The sequence below is a fragment of the Onychomys torridus genome, chromosome 8 (genome assembly GCF_903995425.1).
Source record: "Onychomys torridus chromosome 8, mOncTor1.1, whole genome shotgun sequence".
In the NCBI taxonomy this organism is placed as follows: Eukaryota; Metazoa; Chordata; class Mammalia; order Rodentia; family Cricetidae; genus Onychomys; species Onychomys torridus.
The window spans coordinates 101,822,337-101,839,476 of NC_050450.1; the positions used below are offsets into that span (position 1 = coordinate 101,822,337).

General features: G+C 50.4%; 1 protein-coding gene across 1 annotated transcript in view; it reads right to left on the reverse strand.

Annotated features, from left to right (window-relative positions):
* Sdk2 (sidekick cell adhesion molecule 2) overlaps window positions 1–17,140 on the reverse strand; it is a 275,505-nt gene that overhangs the window by 145,375 nt on the left and 112,990 nt on the right. The window contains exon 2 of the mRNA XM_036196160.1: window positions 11,566–11,725. Coding sequence (XP_036052053.1) covers window positions 11,566–11,725 — 160 coding nt within the window. The remainder of the gene's footprint in view (window positions 1–11,565; window positions 11,726–17,140) is intronic.

Consider the following 17,140-nt stretch of genomic DNA (forward strand, 5'->3'; position numbering starts at 1 on the left):
CTCTTCTTTCAGTTTGTGTTGGGCACTGCATGTAGCCCAGGATGGCCTGAAGACTGGCAATCCTCCTGCTTCCGCTTCCCAGATGCACATACTCCAAGTCTCTGTATCAATAAATGTGTCCTGGCTTCCCATGCCACCCTGTGACTGACAAGTGAAAACAGGAATGGAGGTACACTGAGTGGCTGAGCAGTGCTGGGGTCAGGCTGGGATGGACAGACAGGCAGAGCCACAGAGGGACACACAACGCCCAAAGACCACAGCTCCTCCCTGCCTGCTGCAGCCTCAGGGGGAATCCAGGGATTCGTGGTCATGTACTGCCCTACCCATCCCAGCACAGCAATGATGTATCAGCTGTGAGACCAACAGCTTGGCCTAGATGCCAGACAAGGCCTTCTGGATCTGTGGGATGCCCTCAAGGCCCTTGGTGTTCACTCTCTTTACCCTTAGCATGCCCTTCCCTAGGGTCAGGTATAGTGAATGACACCCCCATCTAAACCCAGTTTCTTTGGGAATGGGGGAATGGAGGCCTCACTTCCTCTCAAATCAGAACCTATTAAAAGGAGAGTGTGAGGAAACAGGTTGCTATGGAAACCTAGCCAGCCAAGGTTTTTGAGACTTTGCCTGATTTTTCTGCCTTTCCACTTACACTCTGAACTTATTAGTTTTAATTGACATAATTATTGCAATGTCCACCAGAGGCACAAGGAGCCAGCTGTGCCTCTTGCCACCCACTGCCATCCCTGACCCTTTGAGGCCGTCTCTGTCGCCTCTCTTTCTCTTATCTGCATCTCCTCTGGCTTTTCCTGCCACTCACAGAGGACACTGAAGCCAGGTCTGCACCCTAGGTTGGCCTAGGCAGAACCTGCATAGAGGCACACAGGGCTCCTCCCCAGGGAGTGGATTAAGTTGGAGTTCAGGCTGTGCCAGGAGACATTTCTGAGCATCTCTGGGGACTGGTCAAGAATGCCACAGGTAACCAAGAACCATGGCCGCAGCCCATGCCCTCTCCACCAAAACAGTGTCCTGACCCTCCCCACCAATGCATTTGGCAAGGCTACCTGGAGGAGGCCAGAGAGGGTTGTTTCTATATCAGAGAGCTGAGGTTGGAGCCCAGCTCACAGATGAATGGGCATGGTCAGGCTCTGGGGCCTCTCTGAGTCTTCATTTTTATAGGTATGTAGTAGGGGTTTCATGGCAGCCTTCATTGTCTGAGGCCAAGGAGCTGGGGCATTAATAAAGGACACAGTAGCATGTCTATTATGCCATTGTTCAGACACACTAACGTGGAAGGTAGACATCCCACAGGGCCCTACCCCTAGACAAAGGATTACAGGCAACTAAAGACGGCCGAGAAAGGGCAAAATAGTCTTTCCCAGGGATGGACCCTATAACTGGTTATCTGATCCTAAATGGTCAGCTCTGAAACCATACACACAAACAGAACTAAATGGTTTCGGCAGGTTATATTTATGTATTTGTACGTATGCATACATGTAACAATAATAAAGAAAAAGAGACTATCAATTTGACGAGAGGGGACATGGGAGGAAAAGGAAGGGAGAAAATGATGTAATTATATCTTGATTAAAATAAATTTTTAAAAAGAATAGCAGAGTGTGGTGGGTATTGTGTTCCCTGAAATATTGTGTGTTCCCTGAAATAAACATATCTGGAGTCAGAGAACAGACAGCCACTAGAACAAAGCCAAAAATGGTGGCTAGAAAATGGGAAGAGCAAGCCATAACAGAAGTTGGGCGGTGGTGGTGCACACCTTTAATCCCAGCACTTGGGAGGCAGAGCTATCGGATCTCTGAGTTCAAGGCCACTTTAGAAACAGCTAAGCATGGTGACCCACGCCTTTAATCCCAGAAACCCAACCTTTAATCCCAGGGAGTGGGTGCAGAAAGAGAAAGGTATATAAGGCTGAGGATCAGGAACTAAGTGAGTAAAGCATGTAGTTAGTTAAGCATTTGGTTGGTTAAGTGTTCAGGCTTTGGAGCAACACAGTTCAGCTGAGATTCATGTGGAGGAGGACTCAGAAGCTTCCAGCCTGAAGAAAAAGGATCACCTGAGGAACTAGCAAGTTGAGATAGCCATGGCTTGTTCTGCTTCTCTGATCTTCCAGCAATCACCCCAATAACTAGCCTCAGGTTTGTTTTTATTAACAAGTACCTTTAAGATTCCTACTACAGCAGAGTGACTGTGTTCCAGTTGGCTTTTTTTTATCACTGTGATAAAATACATGACCAAAAGCAGCTTGGGGAGGAAAGGGTTTATTTGGCTTACAGACTACAGTCAGTCATTGAGGGAAGCCATGGCAGGAATGGAGGGCAGGAACCTGGAGGCAGGAACTGAACCAGAGGCCGAGGAGAAACACTGCTTACTGGCTTGCTCCCCATGGCTTGCTTAGCTTGTTTTCTTATACAACCCAGGACCACTTGAATGACACCAACCATAGTGGACTGGGCCCTCCCATATCAATCATTAATTTAAAAAAGCGCTGCAGCTTTACCTATGTGATGGAGGCATTCTCTTAATTTCGGTTCCGTCTTCCCTAATGATTAGCTGTGCCACACTGACAAAAATGAACTCGACAGGAGGCAGCCTCCTGGGCTGTTGTGTAGAGAAGAGGAGGGGACCAAAGATGTCCCCAAGAGGACCCACTGGGTAGCCAGCTGTCTCTGTCCTTTACAGCTGTGTTGATCTAGGGACCCTCAGGAATGGGGACTCAGCTGAGAGAACCTTGGGGACATCAGAGTCTTGTTGGACACAGGCCCCTAAGGTAGGGTGATGTTCCTCTGTGCGTGTAAGTAGTGCTTGGGGACTTCTGTTTTTGCTTTCACATCTGTGAAAGGCAGCAATTGGAATCTAGTGGGTAGAGACTAGGGATGTGGCCTACACATTAGCAAGCAGAGATGCCCCTATGACAAAGAACTTGCTTTCCCTTAATACCAGGAGCACCCAGTTTGGGAAAGCCTGCTCTCGTTCCTCTCAGACAGAACAAGGCTGGGCCCCGAGGGTCCTTCAAGCTATATGGCAGGAGGTGGGCCTATGACAGCACACAGGGTTCCCTATAGCCTTCCTCCCTAGTGAAAGGAGTCGGCCTCTGGGTCAGGGGAAGGACACCGGGCTGGGTGTTCTTCCTCCTTTTGGCCCACCTCCCCACTCTCCCTATGGATTACGACATTTCTAAACACGTTAACTTCTAATTACTGCCTTGCCTCTGCCCCAGTACACTGGCTTCATGCCACCTACATCTCTATTAAAATTCAATTTATGTCCATCAGAGCGGATTCCTGCACTTTGGCTGGCTCAGGTTAGCCTTCAGTTTTTAGATGTCCAAAGTGATGGCCAGTCTGGAGTGAATCTTCAGGAGGCTGGGGCAGGCAGAAAGAGGCAGGCTTCATGGAAAGGAAGAGCTCAGATTTCCTGGGACAGAGTGATGGAGGCCATGGGTGTGAATGACACAGGGTTGCCTGTCCCTTGAGGGGAGGCAGGTGGGAGGGGCAGGTGTCATTTTCTTGGTGGCAGTTAGAACTACTTTTTCTATTTCAGTACCCAGAGGCTCATCTGTGCCTAGATTTTTGCCTTTAGGACCACTCTGGGAGGTAGCTATTAGTTTCTCAGTTGTTCCCATTTTATTGACTTGGCAGTGGAGGCTGGGAAGAAATCATTGGCTCAAAAGTGGATGGTGAGGGCCTGGGGAGGCAGGTCTGGGACACACGCTGTTGGTGCTGTGCTAGATCTTAGTAGCTGATCCAGGGCTTGCCAGGGAGCAGAGGTGTGGAAGAGGGGTGAGCACAGGCAGGCAGGGGTGTTAAGTTGACTTTTCTTCCCCTCTGGCTTTCATGTATGTATCCTCATTGCTTTCTTAGACAACCCTCCTGCTTCCTCTGGGCCCGGGTCATCCTCTGAGGCTAGTATCCCTCATGGAAACTTCTTTTAGTTTTTCTTGATGTCTGCATCATTATTTCTCCTCCTATCCTTTTGGGGCAAGGATCTGTCATCATCACACTGTATGACATGCATCAACATCCGATTGCATGGCGCTGCGTGGTCTGTGATGTCTCTGAAGTCACCACCTCCTGCCAGGAGCACCTCCCTCATGGAGCCTGTGCACACCTCTCAGCTCTTCCCTGCTCCAGTCAAGGGCTGCATAGTCTTGGACCGATCCCGAACTAGGCTCTGAGTATTGCCTCCTTCCCTTCTCTGGCCCAAACAACTGTCAGATGAATGCAGTACCCACATCTGTGCAAGGGGGAGGGGCTGGAGAGAGGAACCCGAGTGAGTCACCAGACCAGGCAGCAGGGCATCCATCAATCAACCATTTGGTTTGGAGCTTTTGTTAATGAGAGTTGACAGACAGACAGGAGGTGCTGAGAGCAGGCCTAGGCCTGGGGGTAACTCTGGCCCAGCGTCCTCAGGAGCACACATCTTCCGGCACTGTAAATTTACATGGCTGGCTGGGATCATACTCAAAAGGCTGGGACTTGCAAGTGGCCTTATCCTGGGAAGGACAAGTCCCCCTCAACCCCTGGGGGGTGGCAGAGCATGGAATGGGAGAGGGAGAATGTAGGTTTGGGGTCCAAAAGATTACCAGAGGAAACAGGACTCTCCAAATACTGCTGTGTGATCTTGGGGGAGCTGCCAGCAATTCCTAGCTGTAAGGCAGAGGCAGCTGGTGTCCTGGAGTTGTTACCAACAAAGGTTTTCCTGGTTCCAGCCACCCCCCCACCCTCCTACCCCCCCAACCCCCCCACCGCCCGCTAGGAGCCCAGGTGGCCTCTCTTCTCTGCTGCTGCCTCTGTCAGTGTCTCTCACTTCGAAGAGAGGCTAGATAGGGCTGGTGGAGGAGGGAAGGGCACAGCTGGGGCGCCTGGCCTGCCAAGCTTGTTGTTACCTTTTTCTCTGAAGTGGTTCAAAGGCTCTACATGCTGTTAGTGTGTGCACATCCCCCTGCCTTGTGCCTCTCACGGGGCCAGCACACATGCCCCCCCCCCCCAGGCTCCCCTACTCTGAGCTCCTAGATTTCATAGTTCCCTCCCTAGGGATGTCAGCAGAGCAGTAACTTGGCCAGAGGCTCAGTTCCCTTGCCTTTTCCTCTATGCTGGCTCTTCCCCGCTGGAACAGGCTTTGACACCTGGCCCTGACCCCTCAGAAGAGGTCTTTGTTTTTTAGCCCATTGGGACAGAAGGGCAACCAGAGATGGGGGAGGGGACAGAAGAGGTATAATTAGAAAGTCTGTGAGGATCTGTACAAGAACGATAACACACTCGCGTTCCCCGGACTTCCCCTTTCTGAGTTCCAGGCTCCGTGTTTGCAGAATGAGTGCCTAAGAGTCATAACACTCAGCTCACAGGGCTGCTATGAGAGGCTCAATGCAAAGTCTCTGGCTGGCACTGTCAACTTTGCTAGACTGTAGCTCTCCTCCAAATGTGGGCATTGCTAGTTACCTACATGTGGGAAAACAGTATGTGTATACATGGGACACCAGTCTCATCAAATTATTATCTTCTTATTTAAGTGTGAAAGTAGTTATGTCTTACACCACAACACAGAATAATCTGCCTGATGACTTTGTCATCATTGTACATAGTTTGCAAAGTACAGACACACTAGACCATTTTGATCTAGGAGAGTATCTTGCCTCTTCCTAGTTCCATCAAGGCATGTTACCATCAAGCCATCACTTTGGAAAACTGGACATCTGCTAGCAGGGAGTGGGGAGTGGAAGGGCAGTCACCTCTGGGAGGGTCTCCCTGGCAGTTCGACACACCTGTGAGAAGTATGATCTCATGCTTAAGATTCGCTTTGTAGCCAAGGGCCACCTTTCCACCTGAATGCTATTTCTTGAATCAGAATCCAAGGGCCGGTTCAAAATGAACAAAGGTCTGTCACCAACAAGGAGCCAGCCCAACACTTGTCATTGTGGGGTCCTTTTAAAAAGGTCTCTGGGCCATGACAGTGAGGTTGGAACAGGCGTACAGAGCACCAGGTATTGGAGGAGGAGCTAGGTCTGCCTGAACCCTGAGTTATGTCGGCTTGGTTATCAGATCTGTCCTGTGGTTCTATATGGAGACAGACAACTGATATAACCCTTACAGCACCATTTATTACATGTCTGTTACGCTGGGATGGGCTTTGACTTGTAGACTTCCATGGACCCATCTAGGGTGACCATCACTTTGCATTGCTCTGAGAAGACAACGGAATCAGAGTCTAATGCTGCCCAAGATCATAGAACCAGTTAGGGGCATTAGCCCACTGCTGCCAACTCCAAAGTTTCTGCCCCTAGAGATGGGCATGAATCTGCTCACCAGCAAGACCAGACTAACCATATAACAGCAATAATGAAGTCAGCCATGGACCACAGCTATGGTAGCTATCCTGTAAGATATAATAGAGCTAAAAAGATCTGGCTGTACACAGTGGCCACCATAACATCCCAGCATGGAATGCATCATGTGTGTGCCTGTGCTGATGTGTCTCCAGCCAGCAGCACTGTTGGTCACACAAACATCTTATCCTCTGAATTATGAACAGAACATGCTAGATGAGAAGGGACTGAAGGGCCGGGTTATATATTTACCACACGACACTTTTTAGCATTATTTTCTCGTGCACTCGATCTGCTAATAAAACCAAGTATTGTAAATTGGTGTGCCTTATTATGGTGGCAGTATTGTTCACCGTGTCTCCTGATTGAGTCACGAGGCCACGTCCATGGACTGACTTTGCTATTGATGCTTCTGTAAGTTTACTCTGTCATGCGCTCATAATGACAGAATTGTCAAGGACACATTTCTCAGAACACATCCTGGACATTAAGGAATGCATGACTGTATGGAGATGCATAGGACTGCCTTGGTGTAAGTACACCACACACACACACACGCGGCGCTGCCGGGCCACACACACACACACACACACACACACACACACACACTCCCTACATGCTGAGTTTGTGAAAGACTAGAAGTCGCCTTGCAGAGCAGTCATCGGAGAGAGGTGTGAGATGTCAGTGACCGTGTGTCTATACTGCATCATGTGATCCTGAATGAGTACTCGGGTAACAAGGTGAAAAGGGAAAGGGGACAACCCAATGGCTGGTGTCTCCAGGCCACATCTATGTCACATTGCCCTGATGAGGATAATCCAACTGGAAAAATCCACTCTGGGGGAAATCTGGTAAAACTGGCTGGTGTCTCACATGTATCCATGCCAGTTAAGTCGGGGGTGGGGGGAGAATCAGGACAGTGAGATGCCAAGTGTGCTCCTCCTCGACTGTATCCTGTATCAAATGAAAACTGAATGGCCATGAAGGACACTGGGCTAGGAGAGGCACTGCTAGATGAAGCAAATGGAGAAATCTAGATACAAACCACACTAAAGGTGGCAGAATGTATCCATGATCTGTCTCCACCATGTCACAGTTCTGTAGAAGATTTTGTCCTGAAGAAATATTACCATGTGAAGCCACGTGAAGTCCACAACCAATCCTTAAATAGTTGAGCAAAAATAGTGAGCAAACATATGTATGCATGTGGAGAGAGAAGGGGTCATATGTGAGTGATGGCTAAAGGGTAAGATGTGTGCATATGTTCATGGATATCATGCTATCTACCATTTTCCTAACTTGAAATTTCAAAATTGAAAACAGAAAAAGCACCTACTATGGCCAGGCCCCCACTGGGCATGGGGTGGAGTGTAGTGGAAACTGGCAGCTTCTATCTGCCCATCACCCTTTCCCCCACTTCTGCTAATGACTTTTGTCCTCCTTTACTACCTCATGGGTGGAGTGTGGGGGAATGCCCAGCAATGGTGCACATGACACAAGCCTGGCCAGGGTGGCATGCTACTACTGCCCATTGTAATGGGTTGGAGATGATCTGAGTTTGCCCAATCTGATCCTTTTCTGTAATTTCCTAAGGAAAGCTTCTCAGGAAGTCCTTACTCAAAATAGTCATAACCTGCCACCCCTGGACTCCCCAGGGTTGCTCACTGTATGGGAATGAAGCTGAACCCAGAGGTAGGGATAGCAAAATAGCCCATAGGGAAGAGGGCCAGGAGATGTCAGGCTCTGGGTTCAAAGACCCAAAGTCCCTGGAATTATCAGTGTTGTAGAGGTTCTTACCTTAGTCCTGTGGTCTGTTCATAGTGTCCTATATATGTTTTTGGTAGGCAAGATATCATGGGGTATAATAATCAAAGGACAGAGGAGAGACATGTGGTGGGGGGAGGGAGAGGGAGAGAAATATACAGAGACAGACAGATACACACACAGATGGAGAGATAGAGAGAAAAAGGAATGAATGAAAGGGAGAGAGAGTCTCAGAGAGAGAGGGGGGGGCAGACAGAGACAGACAAAATCAGGCTTTCTGACAGTCACTTGGATGGGGCTCAAGGAAGGCTGGGAGAGTCTGGACAAAGACAAGAGAAAAAGAACATGCAGGAAGTGTCTGGAGACCCATAAAGTGTCTGGCTTGCTGGCAGTGTCTACCCTAGATGGAACCAGGGAATCAGCATGAGACCAGGAGATGCCGTTGGAAACCAACCATGAAGAGTGCTAAGGTCACACTGAGGAGCAGAGCCCTAACTCACAGTCACAGCCAGTTTTTGATGAACTGGCCATCCAAACCAGCTTCCCATTCAAGTATCTCATTGCTACCATGCCACAAAAGCCGGCGTTCCCGCAGCGGCCAAGTGAAGGGATGTGCTCCCCGAGTGGAAGCTCATTTATTTCCCCTGGATGACTTCCACCCAGCACAGCTATAAACTGGGATATTTGCATTCCCCCACTGCTTTGTTTTCTAGAATTTGCAGAGCACAGTTAGCAGAGAGACTGCTAAAGATACACATTAAGGAAACAATTGCCGCGATCCTTTCTCCTTGAGAGGCAGGGTGGTGGATGAAAAAGGATTTCCGCTCTGGAGTCACCCAGCTAATCTTAAAAAATAAAATGTTTGTATGTGTGCGCTGTGCGTGCATGTGAGCACGCTGCAGCACAGGTGGAAGTCAGAGGACAACTTTTGGGAGTGTTTCCCTTCTGCCGTGTTCTGAAGTGGGTCTCTCTTACTGCTCTCTATCATTTCATGACACACTCCAGGCAGGCTGGCCCCTGATCTCCTGTCTCACCTCCCACCGCCTCGCTGTAAAAGAGCTGGGATTACAGATGTGTACCGCCACATCTGGCTTTTTACGTGAGTTCTGAGAAACCCAACTCGGGTGGCCAGGCTGGTAAGTGCTTTTACCCACTGAGCCACCCCCAAGTCTCTATAGCTTATCGTTGAAGCTCAGCTTACAGAGCCAACCTCGGGTGTGTCCTTGAACCCCTCTAAGCTCCAGTTTGTGCACCTGTGAAATCCATTGGCTTGCTGGCAGAATCCAGTGACATTACCCCAGAGCATATATCACCATGCCGACCCTATATGAGTCCTTTCTTCATTGACCATGATTATTATCATCATAACTGTCACTGATGATTTTTGGGGGGAGGTATGGGTGTTTTGTTTTTGAGACAGGGTTTCATCTTATCCTTTACATCCTTTATCCCAGGCTGGGCTGAGACTTGCTAGGTAGCTCAGGTCGGTCCTAGACTCAATATTCTCCTGCCCTTAGGCTCCCAAGGGCTGGGATTGTTGACCTGTGCAGTCGTGCCTTGCTACCATCTGCAGTAGTTGGGTCCCGACTGCTCACTAGACGCTTCGGGGGCCAAGAACCATTTCCAAAGACAGCCCACTCCATCGCCGAGCAAAGCTGATCGTTGACAGTGCTGAGGCGTTGAAGGAATAGCTTAGTTGAAGAAATGCTCACTGTGCCAACACGAGGACCTGACTTTGAACATCAGAACTCACTTCTTTTTCCTCCACATCTGGCCTGGTGGCATACACTTGTAATTCTAGTGCTGGGGCAGTAGAGACAGGCAGATCCCTAGGGCTCACTTGTCTGCCAGCCTCGCTGAATTAGTAAGTTCCAGACCTGTGAGACACCTATCTCAAAAAGCACAGTAGATGACACCTGAGGAAGAACTGAAGTCTTCTTCTAGCCTCCAGACACGCATGAACACATGTGCATGTCTGCTCTCATGCATGCACAGACACACACAGACACACACACACACACACACACACACACACACACACACACACACACACAAACAAACAAAACCAATCCTTGATCCGAACTGGGCTTTGCTGCTGAGTGGCACCCATCTGTGTCCCAGCAGTACAGAATACCACAAAGGGGCTCTGATCCAGCTAGGGAGCAAAGTCTCTTCCTCCAGGGTCCTGTTCCAGCTTCCTAGTCAAGGGAAGCAGGAGGCTGCTTCTAAACCAGTACTCACAATAAGTTCCTGGAAAGCTCTTGGTACCCCATTCAGTTAAGTTCCCACCAGAGAGAATGTAGGGGCTCTTCACACACTGTCAACTGTTCCCAACAATGCCATGTGGTATCAGAAATGGCTCCAGTCCCCAGATAAAAGTCATCATGGAGGCTGCTTGGAGAGGTCCTTCTGGCCTCGTTATAGGAGGCTCCTGTCTAGACTAACTGGCAATGGAAGAGGAGCTCTTGCTTCCTGGTCCAGTGTTCTCCACCCAACCCCCACAGAGGGATGATGTGGCCTCTTCTCCTCCCTTGTTGGTTGATATGGTCAGCCTGCACCAGCTGAGTCAGCATAAGGTCACAGACTGAGAAGGGAGGTCACCCCAGACTCTGGCCTCCTTGCTTCATAATGGAAAGGACGACTCCCTGGAGAGGACGGGCAGATGTTCCAGTGGTGAGCCCCCCTCTTCTCATTTGCATTCTCATCCCTGGTGACAGATTTGTATCAGCGTCCCCAGGGCAGGACAATCTTGTTTCCCCAACAAAACCGATTATGCACATCGGGCTTGGGGATTAATCATAGGCAGGGGGCTGGGAGCCAATGAGAAAGGCCGAGATGGGAGGCTAAGAGAGGAGTAGGGGGCACCACATCCCTGTTCTGCAGGGCCAGGAAACATGCAGAGGCCGGGCTCCACTGTGGGAGGGCCCCTCCGACATGTTCCTGGTGGCAAAAGTCGTCCTGACAAACCCACCTGTGCCAACCCCGCGTTCTCACTCCCTGCTTGTCCCTGTTCAGCCAGAGTGAGGGAGGGGAGTCATGAAGTCCAATACTCAGGACAGCCTCACTTCATGTCCCATCTGCACGATCCCCAGAAGACCTGTCTCCTATGCTAATGCCCCCCCCCAATTGCTACATACCCCATTCCACTGAATCCAGCCCCCTTCCATAGAACTTTCTAGAGATGGTGGGGTTCTTCCCAGTGGGGGCCGGGCGAGGAAGGCACTGTTTACATCCTCAAAATCATCTCTGCCCCATCTAGTGTCGTATTGGGAACACCGAGGCCTACCACTCAGCCATCCAGTGCGGGCATCACCAGGGTAAGGTGTAAACTCCAAGCAGGGCAGTCCCAGCCTCTCAGGAGTATTACATGGGAGCCTGTGGTCCATGCATGTACCCTAGTCTCCCACCCTCCTTTCTCAGGATAGGGGTAGCTAGCTCCATGCAGATGGGAGGGGACAACTTGCCTGTACTCCAGTGAGAACCTGGTCAGCTCCCGGTTGTTATGTAACCACTTGAACTCCAGTGGCCAGCTGCCCTCAGCCATGCACGTGAGCACCAGGCGGTTCCCCTCCAGATGTACTTGGGTGCGCACTGGCTCTGTCTTGAAGTACGGTGGCACGTCATCTGTGGGAAACAGGGTACAGAGCCACCAGTTAGCACTTGCTCAGCCCCATGTGTTCGCCCCCTGAACACCCATGGCAGACAGAGCAGGGACTGCTGGGTAACCTGCCCAAGCTCATACACTGAGAAGGACCTGAACTGGGGTCAGTCTGACTCCAGTGCGTGGCATTCAGCATCCTCCCCTACCAAGCAAAGCCTTGACCATGTACTCGCCTCTCCAGCCAGCCTCTGCCTCTGCTCCACCCCCCCCCCCTCAACTTCCATCACTTCTGGTCCCTTCCCTCTTTGGGAGTCTTGTCTAGTTCTCATCCTTTGCCTCAGAGTTGTGGTGTGGGGGTGGGAGGGTAGGGGTAGGTGGATGGTTGGGGTAGGTGGATGGTTGGGTGAGTGGGGTGGCTCAGCTGATGTGCAGGTATGAGGGCCTGAGTTGCAGTTTCCAGCACCCACATACAAATTCAGGCTGTGCCATGAACACATGCTATAACCCAAGCATTGTTGGGGAGTGGAGACAGAAGGATCCCTGGGGCTTGCTGAATGCCAGCCTAGCTCCAGGTTAATGAGAGACCCTGTCGGAAGAGGACAAGACAGGGAGTGACAGCAGGGCACTCAATGCCCTCCTCTAGCCTATGTGTCCACATATGGGTGAGTGCACGTGCACACATACATGTGCAGGTACAATACACACATGCACACACAAAGGAAAAAGAAAAACACGGAATTGAGGTGACACAAGGTTCAAGTAATAAAGGGGTCCCTCCCTGAAGCTGGAAAGTACCTCAAAGGTAGGGTCTATTTAGTGAGCCCCTCTGTCACCAGACTGCTGGCCTCCAGCCAGCCAGCCAGCCAGCCTCAACCTCAACCTTCCCACTCTGGCTGCCCAGGCTGTGATGTGGGTCCAAGTAGCTGCTGCCCTGTCCTGCAGAGTCACTGCGCCTGTCTGGCCCGGCTCAGCCACACAGAACATGAAAAGTCAAAGCTCCTTCAAAAGGAGTAATGTGCTTTATTCCCCAGACTCAGACTGCTCAGGCAAATGGCTCAGGATGGAGGGGAAGAGGACAGAGGTGGGGGATGGGATTAGACCAGGGTGTTGGGAGGAGGGAGAAGGGGGAGAAGAGCTCCCAGCCTTTGAAATGGAACAAGATTGTGGGCAGATGTCAACATCTGGTAAGAATATCAACAGAGGTCCTAGTCCACACAGGTTCTATCATTCTAGAAGATTCCACATGTGTTCATTTGATCCTCATAGTGACGTTATGACTCCAGGGAATATGAGGTATGTTTTTAGAAGGGGCACAGCAAGGCCTGGTCTTCAGAACCTGTTGAAGATCACACTACAGAGAAGAACAACCCAAACCACAGGACCAGCTTGGGGAAGCTGGGCGAACCTCCCTGGAGGGGGTAGCTGGACCAGGGCTTAACGAAGTGGATGAGTACAAGACGAGAGTCAGACTCAAGGTTTGTGTCCTGGTCCAGGTATCAACAGCCTGAGGAAGTGTGCTATAGAGAGTGACCCCACAGCTCATCTAGAGAGTCCCCAAAGGCCTACTCAGGGCCTTCCACACACCACTCAGTGGCAGACACAGGGTCAGTTCCCACTTTTCCAGGCTAACTCCACAAGCTGCCTATGGGTCCCAAGCAATTAGAGCCACATAGGATGTGGCCAGCAGGGCAGTGAGGGTGTCTCCACCTCCAGGCCAGTGGCAGGGGCTCTAGCAGCATCTACAGACCGCTGCCTTATATCCACCCCAGGACTGGCCAGCTGCATGGCGGAGGGGAAGCTCTGGCTCTCTAGAGTCTCAGTTTCCCCATCCGTGGATCCAAAAGAGAAGCAGTGGGCACAGTGAAATAACGACTGTCACAGTGCTGGCCTAGGCCTTCCTCTGTGGACCGATGCTCTGCACGGGGTTATCTATTTCCATGTGGGTGTCTGTGCAGGGATGGACACTGACATTCTCAGTGCTGGCCTGGGTCAGAGTTCATGCTCCCCTGAGAGCCTAGAACTGGGAAAGCACCTAAAGGACTTGCCGGTCTTCTTTGGGACTAAGGAAAGGAAGAGGAAGAAGGACATGTCCCATTGGTCCGGAAGGGCTCTGTACTGGCCTCTCTGCACACCAGGCTGGGCCCCAAGATCTCTGGCCCTGGGTCTCCTCTTACCCCCAGGTCTAACCAGCATGGACCATTCACGGTCAGCTTCACCTTTCGTTTCCAGATCTCACCTGGGATCAAGCATTGATTTGTGTGCCTCAGTAAAAGTTACAATAGGCTCTTGGGGACCAGCCAAGTCCTGCTCTGTATGTTGCACCTCTAAACCTTATAACCTTGTACTCCACTTATATACCTAATCTTATGAGTGCATAAGTGCACAGCTTGAGGGAGGGGGCTCCTCCTTGAATTCCTGACCCAGAGGACATGCCTCAGGGTAGCTTGGAGAGCAAGGACTGCCAAAGGCCCTTTCATACTGTCTCTTTGGTTCTCTTTACAGCTGTCCTGTGAATGTTCTGCCTCCAGAGCAGTTGAGGGGGCTGGAAATGCAGCTCCGTTGGTAGCATGCTTGCCTGGCATGCAGGAGCCTCTGGTTTTGATCTCCAGCACAGTACAAACCAGGCATGGTGATGCAGCACTTAAGAGGCAGAGGCAGGAGGGTCAGCAGTCCAAGGGCACCCCTTGACTATGTAATAGCTGGTGAGTGAGGCCAGCCTGGGCTACATGAGACCCTATCTGGCCATTGAAAGGGTGCCTCTTTCAGATCACCAAAGCTGAATCCTTCCAGAGGTGCTTGTGCCTCTGGGGTTCTGGGGCCATGGCTAGCTGAGTAAAGAGAGGCCAGTGGGTACCTGTTTGCCAGGGAAAGTGACTTGCCACCCTAGGAGGCAGCCAGTGCTGCTCTCAGCTTAACAAATGGGCACATTCTCACTTCAAAGGCACATTCATATTCTCCAGCAGCATTCAAGAGCCCTTTGAATCGCATTTTTAAAAACCCTCTGTTTGAGGCTGTCATTGCTCATTTGTTTTAAAACAATAACATTCCCAGCCCCGCATGATTAAATCCCTTCCTTGGATGTGGGCTGACTCAGAGCCAGCACTGTGAGAGGAGGAGGAGGGTGGTGGGTGTGTTTGAACACATGCAAGCACACACACGCTCTGCACCTAAACATCCAGCCTCTGTGGGCCTGCTATTGGGCCACTTGCTCCAGCACCGAATTTCCCAGCTCACTGCCCAGGCCCCAGAAATGGACAACCTGGGCAAATACCTCGTGCTTGGACGGTTTGATTCCAGTGGTTGCTGGAGACAATGGCCCTGGGGGAAGAAAGGGGAGGGAGACCGTGCTTGAGCACTTGCTGGGTACCAGCCCCTGCCGTGGTCCTCCCCATCCCTCCTCTCACGTCATCCTCCTGAGGTGACACAGACGGACTGAGGTGCCTCTCTCCAGGCCATTGCTCTGAGGTTACCCTTGCTGTGGTGCTCCTTGCCCTCTGGGTACAGGGATCCTGGGAGGGAGTCTCCTGCAGTGGTACATTTCTCCAGTCCTGCCCGGCCCCACGCTCCTGCAGCTGCTTATAAAATAATCATTCAGAGACTTAATATTATTTACAAACTGTATGGCCTATGGCAGGCTTCTTGCTAGCTAGCTCTTTCATCTTAAATCAACCCATTTCTATTTATCTATGTATTACCACGTGGCCCTGGAGTTACCAGTCTGCTGGCATCTTGTTGCTCCTTGGGTGGCGGGCTGGCTTCTCCCCCCCCCCCCCTCTCACTCCACCCTTCTTCATCTTGTCTTCAGTCTGAATGTACTGCCTAACCTTATCCTGCCCTGCCATAGGCCAATGCAGCTTTATTTATCAACCAATCAGAGCAACACATATTCACAGTGTACAGAAAGACATCCCACAGCGGGTTCCATTCAAAGGAAACATTGGGAGGTGCACCAGGAGGTCCCGAGTGCATCTGAAAGCAGGAGCTGGCTGGGAGCTGGGGTGTGGTCCGCAGGAGGATGGCTGGCTGTGAGGTGTGACTTGTGTTTGTTTGTGCATATGCGTGTGCATGTACATATGCCAGTATGCCTATGTCTATATGTGTACCTGACACATCTATGAGTGTCTGGGCACATCTGCCCCCACATTGCATATCTGTACATGGACATCTGTTTGCACGTGAGTTCACAGGAACGTAGAGACTGTAGGCTTTGGAAGTCACTTACCCTCTGTACCTCAGTTTCCTTAGCTGTAAGCTGGGGACAAGTTTACTGTGAAGACTAAATGAGCACAGAGCACTAATTAAATAAAGTAATGAGCACAGAGCAGAAGCCGGTGCATGCTTAAGAAGGGACAGTGATTGCTCCTGTGGGTCCCATGGGCAGATTGGCACATCACAACAGAAGAAACTCCAGGACTCTGTTAGAGGTGCTGGCAGGTCCACTCTGCTCTTGTTTTCAGATGAGGCAGTGCTCGCTCTGAGGAACTCTATGTACACCATAGACCTGTGAGCCTCCTGCAGTGAGAAAGGGTAACTGCACAGAGAATTCCCAGTGAATAGAATCAACATTGTAAGCACATCTTTCTCCCAAACCTCCCAATTAAAAAATATTTAAATCGACGACAATGATAATGATCATATGAGTGTGTGGGTAGGTGTTCACGTGCCATAGTGCACATGCTGTGGAGGTGAGAGGTCCCCTTGTGGAAGTTGGTTCTCTTCCTCCACCATGGGCTCAGGAATCAAACTCATCCATCAGGCTTACAAAGCAAGAGCTGGTACCCACTGATCCATCTTGCTCCCCTTCTACCCCATTTTTACAAAATGAGACAAAATGACTCTAAAATAAAAACAACCACAAAAATAGATTAAAAACTGGGCCTGCAAATATGGTTCAACAGTTAAGAGCATGCGCTGTGCTTGCAGAGGACCCAACTCTGGTTCTTGTCATTCATGTTAGGTAGCGCCTTACTGTCTGTAACTCCAGCTCCAGGGGGCACCTGAGGCCTTTGGGCCCTGGGGTAACTGCATCCACCTGCACCTACACACAGACACATAATGTAAAATTTGTAAAAATCTTCTTTTAAAAAGCTAAAAACAAACAAAACAAACAAACTGGCAACAAAAACAAAGCAAAACAAATCCAAACCAAAACAACCTTTTGAAAGAGTCTGGACCATGGGGGAAAGACTAGCCCAGATCCCGAAGCATAAGAGAGAGCAGCGGTCACTTAGACAGCGCGGTCTTTATGACTATTTTGATGAAGGGAAGGTCTTGAATCCTAGAAATAAACCTAAATGCATAATAGGACTTTTAATGTATGATGAAAGCAGAATTGCAGATCAAGGTGGGGGTGAGGGGTGGGGAGGATCAATTACTCAGCACATGGCTTTGGAACTGCCAGGGAGCCATGTGGGAAAAAAATATAAAATTGACTATCT